General features: G+C 45.6%; 1 protein-coding gene across 1 annotated transcript in view; it reads left to right on the top strand.

Moving 5' to 3' along the window:
* Positions 1-6,976: 6,976 nt before the first annotated feature.
* TBPL1 (TATA-box binding protein like 1) overlaps positions 6,977-12,579 on the top strand; it is a 40,570-nt gene continuing 34,967 nt past the window's right edge. Inside the window, exons 1-3 of the mRNA XM_075338259.1 lie at positions 6,977-7,114; positions 9,826-10,004; positions 10,143-10,225. Of these exons, the coding sequence (XP_075194374.1) occupies positions 9,870-10,004; positions 10,143-10,225 (218 nt within the window). The 5' untranslated portion in view covers positions 6,977-7,114; positions 9,826-9,869. The remainder of the gene's footprint in view (positions 7,115-9,825; positions 10,005-10,142; positions 10,226-12,579) is intronic.

Genomic DNA, 12,579 nt, shown 5'->3' with positions numbered 1-12,579 from the left:
CTACCTCACACGCATCATCACCGCACACCCCTGCACTACCGCACGCATTATCACCGCACACAACCCGGCATTACCTCAGTGACGTCACCGCTGACAGCGCGACTCCCTTCTGTTGCTGCGTGGAGCTGATAGAGAGAGGCGGTGTTCTACTGCCGTTCCTGTCAGCTTCATGTAGTAGAGCTGAGAGGGTCGCGGGACCTCTGTGGATTACGTCGGACCTGGAGGGGTATTTGGGGATTTTAATAAAATGGTGAAAGAGGGTGTTTTTTTGTCTTTTATTACAAATAAAGGATTTTTTTGGGTGTATGTGTTTATTTACTTTCACTTACAGGTTAATCATTGGGGCTGTCTCATAGACGCCTGCCATGATTAACCCCTTATTACCCCGATTGCCACCGCACTAGGGCAATTCAGGAAGAGCCGGGTAGAGTCCCTGGACTGTCGCATCTAATGGATGCGGCAATTCCGGGTGGCTGCTTGCTGATATTTTTAGGATGGGGGGCTCCCCATAACGTAGACCTCCCCATCCTGAGAATACCAGCCTTCAGCCGTGTGGCTTTATCTTGGCTGGTATCAAAATTGGGGGGGGGAACCGCACGCCGTTTTTCTTTTAATTATTTATTTATTTTACTGCACAATATAGACCCGCCCACCGGCTGCTGTGATTGGTTGCAGTGAGGCAGCTGTCACTCAGCGTGGGGGCGTGTCTGCCTGCAACTAATCATATATATCGAGTAGACCTGGCTCACTATATGGTAGGGTGCTCAGGAGAAACCAGTCAGCTAAAATCCAAAATAAATCTCCGGCACTCCAATTGGAGAAGAAAGAACACAGTCTGGGTTTCTTTGGTGCTTTTTATTGTAAAAATGTAAATGAAAAAGTCTGTCTCAACGTTTCGGTCTCGGTGGGACCTTTTATCAAGAGTTCTATCAGACTAAGGCATTAGAGTTAGTATATGAATCGCACCAACATGGAACCGTGTGGGTCATCACAAAAGGTAAGGAGGTAAGTGTGAACACTGTGACCATATACTGAAATATCAAAGTCAGCCAGTGGGTGTTGCCAGATGAATCGTGCAATGACGTTCTGTCAGGATGGTAGTGGAGAAAGGCTCACAGCTGATAATGATATCCTAGCCAGGATATGTTAAGGGCGGCAGGGGATTCCCTGTTGGTCAGCAGCGGTCTCCTGTACTTGCTGTAGGTTCATATAGCTCTTAGAGAGGGGTTGGCTGCACAGCAGCAGCCAGCCAGGATCTCTACCGGACGCAGGTCCTCCTATGCTCCCTATGGGTCCTCTGACCAGCTCACCTTAAGCGTTCCTTTTGGGAAGATCCTTCAATACAGGGCCAGTTCTTATGCCAGTTAACCAATCTCTAAGAGCTATATGAACCTACAGCAAGTACAGGAGACCGCTGCTGACCAACAGGGAATCCCCTGCCGCCCTTAACATATCCTGGCTAGGATATCATTATCAGCTGTGAGCCTTTCTCCACTACCATCCTGACAGAATGTCATTGCACGATTCATCTGGCAACACCCACTGGCTGACTTTGATATTTCAGTATATGGTCACAGTGTTCACACTTACCTCCTTACCTTTTGTGATGACCCACACGGTTCCATGTTGGTGCGATTCATATACTAACTCTAATGCCTTAGTCTGATAGAACTCTTGATAAAGGTCCCACCGAGACCGAAACGTTGAGACAGACTTTTTCATTTACATTTTTACAATAAAAAGCACCAAAGAAACCCAGACTGTGTTCTTTCTTCTCCAATTGGAGTGCCGGAGATTTATTTTGCAACTAATCATAGGCGCCGGTGTGCGGGGAAAGCAGGGAATACGAGATTGAATAATGAGCGGCCGGCATTTTCAAATCAGGAGAAGCCGCCGGAGCAGTGTGACAGCCGTGCAGCCCTGCGCCGGTGATCGGTGAGTGAGTGAGAGTAAGTGAATAAGTCAGTGAGTCAGTCAGTGAGTGAGAGAGTTTGAGAGTGAGTGATTGATTTTCTGACAAGCCATGAATTTATATCACTTCTGGGCTTGCTCAGAAGTAAAAACCGGATACGGTACATGCTTCCGGCGTTTGAAGCATGACACCGAATCCGGCTCGCATAGACTTTCATTATGCACCATGCCGCACAGCGCCGCACCCGGAGCTATGCATTTTTTTGCCGCTGGAAAAACGTTCCTCTCTGCGTCCTGTGCGGCCGCCGGAGTGACTTTTTTGCCGCATCAGGCAAAAACCGGATCAAACGCAAGTACATGCGGCACAATCCGGCGCTAATAAAAGTCTATGAGGAAAAACCACACCCGGCGGCAAAAAAAACCCAGATGCGTTTTTCCCGCATGGTGCCGGATTGTACCGCACAGCAAAAACCTGATGTGTGAACATACCCTTAGCTGCACACCCTGTTCAGCTCTCCTAGGTCCTAGCTGCCTGCACACCCTGTTCAGCCCTCCTCCTGGCTCCTAGCTGCCTGCACACCCTGTTCAGCCCTCCTCCTGGGTCCTAGCTGCCTGCACACCCTGTTCAGCTCTTCTCCTGGGTCCTAGCTGCCTGCACACCCTGTTCAGCTCTTCTCCTGGGTCCTAGCTGCCTGCACTCCCTGTTTAGCTCTCCTGCTGGGTCCTAGCTGCCTGCATACCCTGTTCAGCTCTCCTCCTGGGTCCTAGCTGCCTGCACACCCTGTTCAGCTCTCCTCCTGGGTCCTAGCTGCCTACACACCCTGTTCAGCTCTCCTCCTGGGTCCTAGCTGCCTGCACACCCTGTTCAGCTCTCCTCCTGGGTCCTAGCTGCCTGCACACCCTGTTCAGCGCTCCTCCTGGGTCCTAGCTGCCTGCACACACTGTTCAGCTCTTCTCCTGGGTCCTAGCTGCCTGCACACCCTTTTCAGCTCTCCTCCTAGGTCCTAGCTGCCTGCACACCCTATTCAGCTCTCCTCCTGGGTCTTAGCTGCCTGCACACCCTGTTCAGCCATCCTCCTGGGTCCTAGCTGCCTGCACACCCTGTTCAGCCCTCCTCCTGGGTCCTAGCTGCCTGCACACCCTTTTCAGCTCTCCTCCTGGGTCCTAGCTGCCTGCACAACCTGTTCAGCTCTCCTCCTGGGTCCTAGCTGCCTGCACACCCTGTTCAGTTCTTCTCCTGGGTACTAGCTGCCTGCACACCCTGTTCAGCTCTCCTCCTGGGTCCTAGCTGCCTGCACACCCTGTTCAGCCCTCCTCCTAGGTCCTAGCTGCCTGCACACCCTGTTCAGCTCTCCTCCTGGGTCCTAGCTGCCTGCACACCCTGTTCAGCTCTCCTCCTGGGTCCTAGCTGCCTGCGCACCCTGTTCAGCTCTCCTTCTGGGTCCTAGCCGCCTGTACACCCTGTTCAGCTCTCCTCCTGGGTCCTAGCCGCCTGCACACCCTGTAGTTAACTCCCTGCCTGTTCTGCACATTGCTGATCTGTGGTGGCTCACAGCGATCACGGACAGCTTCTGCAGTTTCAGTTTGCTGGATGGGTGTAGATGTGGAGTGGCCGTTTGTAAAATGGGTGTGGTTAGGGCGTGGCCTAAAAATTGCCGCTTTGTCCCTCTTTCCCTTCTTTAAAAGTTCGGAGGTATGCGTACCCATACGTCATGGTTGGGAAGAGGTTCCTGACTTTTGATGTATGGATAGGTCATGGTATGTTGTGCATGGGGCAGAGCACAAGCGATTGTGCCAGGACTTCGACTTATGTGACAGCCGAGACCAGGCTCTCACAACCATGAGCAGTCCCTGGTTGTTTAACCACCTAAATGCTGCAATCAATAGCGATCACAGCATTTAGGGGCTGGAAGAAAAAATGTGCTCCCTCTCCCATGTGATCAAGACCTCCGTGACGTGATCACGAGGGCCTGATCATTGCCATGGCATCCCGAGGTCTTCACAATGACGTCATGACAACCTCTGGGACAGGTAGCTGCAGCGTCTTAGGCTATGTGCACACGTGTGTGTTTTGCATGCGTTTATGGAGTGCTTTGCACTACAGCGTAAACGCATGCGTTATGCATACCCACCAAAGTCTATGTAACTTGTGCAAATTCCATGCGCGCATTTTAGAATTCAGCGATTTGCATGCTGAAATTTGTGGCTGAATCGCTGCATTCTAAAAAGCAACATGTCACTTCTTTTGTGCGTTTTGGATGCTTTTCCCACTCTGTCTATGGCAGAACAAGCATCCAGAACGCATAAATTCTGCATCCATTCTGCATTCACAATACATCCAAAACGCAGCTTTTTGAAATGCACATGCAGTGACAAAACGTTGCAGAATATTTGTCACGGCAGAACGCAGACGTGCCCACATAGCCTTAGACCACGCCAGGACCAGAGTCTAAAGGGTGTTTTACACGCTGCGACATCGCAATAGCACCCACCCCCGACGTTCGTGCGACATTTGGTGCTCGCTGCCGTAGCGAACATTATCACTACGGCAGCGTCACACGCACATACCTTGTCAGCGATGTCGCTGTGACCGCCGAACAATCCCTCCCTCAAGAGGGAGGTGCATTCGGCGTCATAGCGACATCACTAAGCGGCCGCCCAATAGAAGCGGAGGGGCGGAGATGAGCGGGACGTAACATCCCACCCACCTCCTTCCTTCCGCATTGCCGGTGGAGGCAGGTAAGGAGATGATCGTTGCTCCCGAGGTGTCACACACAGTGATGTATGCTGCCGGAGGAACGACAAACAACATCGTACCTGTGGCAGCAGCGATATTAAGGAAATAAGCGACGTATCAACGATCACCGGTTTTGAACGATTTTGCGATAGGTGATCGTCGCTCCTTGGTGTCACCCGCTGCGATGTCGCTACCGGCGCCGGATGTGCGTCACTAACAACGTGACCCCAACGATATATCGGTAGCGATGTCGCAGCGTGTAAAGTACCCTTAAGATTCTTGTGTCAGTGTAAAATTTACAGGTATAATGTATTGCAATGCTGATCAGACTAATAAAAGTTAATGTCCCACTCAGGGACTAATTAACACTAGAACTACTGAGGTAGTCATTTTGACTACTTTGCACTATGTATTTCTATATAGGTGTCACGAGTCCAGTAGTTCTAGTGTTAAGTAGGAGGAAAAAAAAAAACAAAAAAAAAAAAAACAAAAAGAAAAAATATTGTAAAGATAATAAACAGAAAATAAAGAACAAGAAAACTGAAAAAAAATTATGTAACAATAAATGTGTATATTTATGTAAACACATTAATATATATATATATATATATATATATATATTATACACACACACAGAGTGGGTACGGAAAGTATTCAGACCCCTTTACATTTTTCACTCTGTTTCATTGCAGCCATTTGGTAGATTCAGAAAAGTTTATTTTTGCTTTTCATTTTAAATATCTAAGTGACCCTAAACTTTTGAACTGTAGTGTATATATTTGCCAAATACCAGAATAATGAAGGAGCGAGAATGTTTTAAGGCATTTTTATTACTTTCTGCAAAGTCAAATGTTTACACACATTTCATTAGTATTTGGTACCATTTCAATTAAACTGTATGACTTGGGTAAAACGTTTTGGATATCCTTCCACAAATGTCTCACAACAGTTAATAGGAATTTGGGCCCATTCCTCCTGACAGAACTGGTGTAACAGCCAGGTTTGTAGGCCGCCTTGCTCTCACCTGGCTTTTCAGCTTAGCCCATACATTTTTAGTAGGATTGAGATAAGGGTTTTGTGATGGCCACTCCAAAACATGGACTTTATTATCCCAGTTTGGTGATGTATTCATGCACTGCTGCTGGTTCTGGTGATGTATTCATGTACAGATGAATATTGTGTTGCTATGTTTCTGTACTGTTGGTGGTTCTGATTATGTACTCATGCACTTCTGGTGATGGATTTATGTACAAATGAAGGTTTTGATACTCTTTCAGAATTGCTGGTGGTTCTGGTGATGTACTTCTAGATAGATGAGGGTTGTAATGCTGTTTCTGTACTGATGGTGGTTAATCATATATTCTTGTGCCGTTATTGGTTCCGATCCTGTACGCATGTAACAATCCTTAACTTGTAAGCTTATGATACATGGCTATATTAATAAAGTATTGTGCTGTCTGACAAGGTTAAAGGTTACTACATATGTATTTATGTTAGAGTATTAAAGGGGTTTCCAAGTTTAGTTTGCAGTTACATAGCGACTGTAGACTTCTGAATATTCACAACATGCCCTCTATGAAGGATTCTCTGGTGCTGGCGGTAGGTCATAAAACCACAAGCATATGATTTGCATATATGCGGTCATGTGTCGACTAGCCATGCGTGGCCTGGCTCAGTACAATGGAATTGAAGAGGTTGGACAAGTCTAGTTGGAATGTGGTCAGAAGTATACAAATCGTATACCTGCGTTTATAGTCATAGTCCATTCTTTCCGCCAACGGGGGGGGGATCCTGAAAGTGTGCAGTGCGCCCTGAATTTTTGGGGGTCTGAACCCCCAGAGCTGCCCTTGCGTTCAGGGACCCCACTTGGTGCTTCTTTTCAAGCAGAAACACCTCGCTAGACTTTTTTCTTACAAGTCAATATAACAGTATCCTAAGAAAGTATACAAAATAAAACCATGGCTACAACACAGTGAAAACCAGGAATAAAGCCCAACTCCCCGTCAGAGAAGAGTCCTGTGGACAGGTGCACACCACAGCCTGAAAAGCCGCAGCTTCTGTCACCAGAGCCATTCACGGAGCCCAGCCGTGAGGAGAATGAGGCCAGCACTCTCCCCTCCAGGCCAGTCCCCTCCCAGGAAGCCCCGCATCCCTGTCTACTTGCCCAACTTCTCCAAACAAAGAGCACACTGCCTGCATCTCTCCGCTAACCGTCACATCCTTGTTGCCAGCCAATCACGGGCCTCCTTTCACTCGCGCTAGAGCGTTTCCTTGGTAAACTCGAGGAATGCTATTGGTGGCTTAAGTCGCGTTCTCTGATTGGTGATGACGCGTACGTTGGGCGGGACGGCAGGGAAGTGTACGGAGGGGTTACTAAGGCCCCGCCACTGCTTCCGGGACAGCCGTATTTACCTTTCTCATCGCCGTGCACAGCGGCTGTACCGGCTCTGACGGTGCAGGTGGCAGGTATGTCCGTACTCGAGCCCCTGGGATTCGTTATGCTGGGAATGTAGTGTCCGTGGCTGGACGGCTGCAGCCGCTTCAGCTCCTCTTTGCAGTCACCTTGTATCCCCTCCTCAGCTCCCAGTCAGTGCTGCACATGCTCTGTCCATGCTTCCAGGTGTGCCCGTGTACAGCCTCCTATAGCCTGTGTGCGGGGTGACAGGTGCAAGACGGGCCCAGTCTGCTCTGGGGGAAGTTTCTGCACCAATCAGACCAGTGTCCCCGTCTGTGGCACCACCTTGGGACGTCCTGCTGCTGCTGCTGCTGCTCTTTGTGACTCCTCATTTCCTGTACATGTTATGGCCGGAGCTCAGTATATAGGTGACCTCAGCAGTGTGCAGTAATTACAGCCATCATCAGGCAACAATCCTGACAGGGGATGAGCCCTGATTACTAAAAATCACTGCCAAGAGCCGATCCTCAAAGCGAATTGTTGCCTAGCAACTGCTCCCACACAAAATGTGTGCTATACTGAATCATTTATTATATTATTCCCGTGATCATCACTGTCCCCATTGGGGCTCACTATCTAAATTCCCCATCAGGGTCTCTGGAGTGTCGGAGAAGCGGGAGGAAACCTACACAATCATAGGGAGATCAGTGCTGACTATTACTCAGTAATCTTTTTATTAAAGTCTATAAACTTATTGTTTTGGTTTTTTTTCCCCAAATCATTAAATTACCAAAAAAACCTTAATACATTAGCAGTGCTCTCTGATCTTTGTCTATGTTCTACTTCCGGTGGACTTAAGCATTTCCCACAGCAAATTTGGGTCCGGCAGGGTGGCTCAGTGGTTAGCACTGCAGTCTTGTGGTGGCTCAGTGGTTAGCACTGCAGTCTTGCAGCGCTGGGGTCCTGGGTTCAAATCCCACCAAGGACAGCATCTGCAAGGAGTTTGTATGTTCTCCCCATGTTTGCGTGGGTTTCCTCCGGGTACTCCGGTTTCCTCCCACTCTCCAAAGACATACAGATAGGGAATCTAGATTGTGAGCCCCAATGGGGACAGTGTTCCTGATGAATGTAAAGCGCTGTGGAATATGTTAGCGCTATATAAAAATAAAGATTTGATTTGATTTTTGATATACCGATTGTCTGTTTGATACCGATTAGTGGTCATTGCCAGACCAAAGCAAGCGATGCGCACTAGATCACTCTGGTCATCGGCTGCCAGCGTTCGCTCCAGAGCGAGTTCTGGACACACATGAGGATGAACCGTGAAGAACGATGATTTCTTATACTGCATTAAAGATCATTTCACCCGAAGAATGAGCGTTTTACTCGTTCACCACCAGCCTGTTTACACTACAAGATAATCGTGAAACAGCTTTCTATAACACTCTTCACAATTATCTTGCACTGTAAATGCCCCTGCTGATGCCCGGATTGGCAATTACTAAAGCCGCTTGTTAATGGTGTCGGGAGTAGAAAACTAGGTGATCAGCTCATTGTCACAGGGGATTTTGTCAGAGACCAGCCCTTGAATAGGGGGCTGTCCAGTCACAGCATATTAATCTTGGATAGAGCATTCATATTGGAACGGTACCTCCAGATATTGTGTTATTTACTCTTGGGATAGCACGGTAGAGTTCTGCTCCATTCTGTGTGTAGTTGCCACTGGCTGATACTGCAAAACAGTTCAGACAGCTAGGAGCTGTTCATCAGTACCCGGCCTCTACACACTGAATAGAGCAGAACTTTACAGCTCCGATCCATCCAACGGCCATCAGAGCAAAAACAGCTGATCAGTGGAGGTGCAAGGTATCTGATCCCTCACATCTGATTTATCTTTTACATAAGTCATCCCTTCAGGTTGGCAGTAAACTTATCACTTTTTATTGTAATCATCCTACAATACTACTGTTGTGCAAGTAATACTGAAGGTTGATGACTAGTGATCAGTGAACACTACCATGCTGGGATGCTCAATACTCGTCAGGGGCATTGGATGCTTGGATGAGCACGACTCGAGTACCCAAATATAATGGAAGTCAACGGGAGACTCTTCCAGAAAAATGCCTGAGTTCCCCATTCACTTCCATTATACTTTGGTATTCGAGTTGCGCTCATCCAAGCATCCAACGCTCGTTACGAGTATTGAGCTTCCGAGCATAGTAGTGTTCACTCAACACTATTGATTTTTTTTTTTTTTTCATGGCACAACTTGTATAAGAAAATGAAGAATCCTCTAGTATCCACTCGGATCACAGGACTGACCATAACCTTCGTATGTTTCTGGCCTAAATTTCTAACACCTCCCCAGCCTCAGCCCAGATATGTTCACGCATAACAGTAGCATGGACATTGCGAGTAATGCATATACACCTTGAGCTTTTGTGAATATTAATACAAGTTAGCCAAACTGAGAACTTTTAGTATTACCTGCCATCTACCTATATATGTGGGTCCTTTTGACAGCAGTTGGAGGATTTCTGTGTGTGTGTGTATATACGCGCGCAGTAGAGCCTTGTGTATATATACTCTTTGGGCAGCAGAGATGTGTGTGTGCTTTTTTTTTTTTTTGAGGGGGGGGGGAATAGCTGTAGGACTAAAGAGCTTAAGTGCAAGAATCTTATGTACTTCTTACCCCCTCACACTATTCATCAAAATTGGCATAAAAAAAAAAAGTTGATATGTTAAATAGTTTATGTATCCATTAAATTTGTTCCCTCCCCAGGAAAAATTCTCATGGTGGGGGCAAACAGCAAGTAAGCCACCTCAATGGATGCAGAGAATGATGTGGCATTAGATATCTTAATTACCAATGTCGTTTGTGTGTTCCGAACAAGATGCCATTTAAACCTGCGGAAAATTGCATTAGAGGGCGCAAATGTCATATACAAGCGTGAAGTTGGCGTGAGTATGACCGCAAAGGGCACCCATTCATTGTATTAGTTCGTGTTGTCAAATTGTGTGGGAGCATGGCATTATGGGGTATGCATCATATGTATCTTTGTTTAACATTTTTTTTTTCTTTTATCTTTATATTTTTAGAAGGTGCTTATGAAACTCCGAAAACCTAGAATAACTGCAACAATCTGGTCATCAGGAAAAATAATTTGTACAGGAGCTACCAGGTAATAAAATGTGTGCCACCCCATTAAAGTGGTCGCCAAGTTTCGAAATTCCAATTTTTCTATTCTGTAATCTAATTTGTGTTGCAATTTTTATCACCTACCTTTTTATTTTATATATTATATACACTACAGTTCAAAAGTTTAGGGTCACTTAGTTATTTCCTTATTTTTGAAAGAAAAGCACATTATTTTTCAATGAAGCTAACATTAAATTAAACAGAAATACACTCTATACATTGTTAATGTGGTAAATGACTATTCTAGCTGCAAACATCTGGTTTTTAATGCAATATCTACATAGGTGTATAGAGACCCATTTCCAACAACCACCACTCCAGTGTTCTAATGGTACAGTGTGTTTGCTAACTGTGTTAGGCTAATGGATGTTTGGAAATTCCTTGAAACCACTTGTGCAAGTATGTTAGCACAGCTGAAAACAGTTTTGCTGATTAGAGAAGCTATAAAACTGACCTTCCTTTGAGCTAGTTGGGAATCTGGAGCATTACATTTGTTGGATCCATTAAACTCTCAAAATGTCCAGAAAAAGACAACTTTCATGTGAAACACGACAGTCTATTCTTGTTCTTAGAAATGAAGGATATTCCATGTGAGAAATTGCCAAGAAACTGAAGATTTCCTACAACGGTGTATACTACTCCCTTCAGATGAAAGCACAAACAGGCTCTAACCAGAGTAGAAAGAGAAGTGGGAGGCCTCGCTGCACAACTGAGCAACAAGACAAGTACATTAGAGTCTCTAGTTTAAGAAATCGACGTCTCACAGGTCCTCAACTAGCAGCTTTATTAAATAGTACTCGCAAAACGCCAGTGTCAACGTCTACAGTGAAGAGGTGACTCCGGGATGCTGGCCTTCAGGGCAGAGTGGCAAAGAAAAAGTTATATCTGAGAATGGCTAATAAAAAGAAAAGATTAATATGGGCAAAAGAACACAGACATTGGACAGAGGAAGATTGGAAAAAAGTGTTATGGACAGGCGAATCGAAGTTTGAGGTGTTTGGATCACACAGAAGAACATTTGTGAAACGCAGAACAACTGAAAAGATGCTGGAAGAGTTCCTGATGCCATCTGTCAAGCATGGTGGAGGTAATGTGATGGTCTGGGGTTGCTTTAGTGCTGATAAAGTTGGAGATTTGTACAATGTAAAAGGAATTTTGAATAAGGAAGGCTATTGCTCCATTTTGCAACGCCATGCCATACACTGTGAACAGCGCTTGATTGGAGCCAATTTCTTTCTACAACAGGACAATGACCCAAAGCACACCTCCAAATTATGCATGAGCTATTTAGGGAAGAAGCAGGCAGCTGGTATTCTATCTGTAATGGAGTGGCCAGCCCAGTCACCAGATCTCAACCCTATTGAGCTGTTGTGGGAGCAGCTTGACCGTATGGTGCAAAAAGTGCCCATCAAGCCAATCCAACTTGTGGAGGGGCTTCTGGAAGCATGGGGTGAAGTATCTCCAGATAACCTCCGCAAATTATCAGCTAGATTGCCAAAGGTCTGCAAAGCTGGAATTGCTGCAAAGGAGCATTCTGTGACAAGCAAAGTCTGAAGGAGAAAATTATTATTTCAAGTAAAAATCATTATTTCTAACCTCGTCAATGTCTGGACTATATTTTCTATTCATTAGCAACTCATTTGATAGATAAAAGTATGATTTTTCATGGAAGAGACAAAATTTGTCTGGGTGACCCCAAACTTTTGAACTGTAGTGCGTGTATAGTATTGTTGTTTTGCGTAATGCAACTCATCTGATAAAAGTGTGATTGATTTTTCATGGGGAAGACAATTGTCTGGGTGACCCCAAGCGTTTGAACTATAATATATATATATATATATATATAATAAATATATATATATATATATATATATATATATATATATATATATATATATTACACACACACACACACACACACACACACCCCCCATACCCCTATGTAATGTAACAACAGTATGCAGCGATTATGTGTCGTACAACCTGTGTTTTGGCCATCTAAGCTCAGAGTTAGCAGTAATATAGTATTCTACAGAGTTGGAGATATAGTTTCACAGGACCCTTGACCAGCGTCCATGACACTACTTCATAGTAACTGGACCAGGGTCATGCAAAATTATTAGTCCAGTTAAGACGCTGTGGACCCTGCGAATGCCACAATCATCCGAATGCCAGCCGAAAAAGTTTCTCAGGACCCTGGTTCAGCAACAGTAGATCCTGCTAAACATCTGGCTCAAATCTCTCCTACTTATAATTTACTTGCAGGGCGTCTATATATAGATATATCTGGTTACTAATGTATACAAATGTATATGTTTGTGTGTCCAGTTATATCTA

The sequence above is a fragment of the Anomaloglossus baeobatrachus genome, chromosome 3 (assembly GCF_048569485.1).
Source record: "Anomaloglossus baeobatrachus isolate aAnoBae1 chromosome 3, aAnoBae1.hap1, whole genome shotgun sequence".
Classification (NCBI taxonomy): Eukaryota; Metazoa; Chordata; class Amphibia; order Anura; family Aromobatidae; genus Anomaloglossus; species Anomaloglossus baeobatrachus.
The sequence above is the reverse complement of the archived record's forward strand: the minus strand, read 5'-3'. Positions and strand labels throughout refer to the sequence as shown.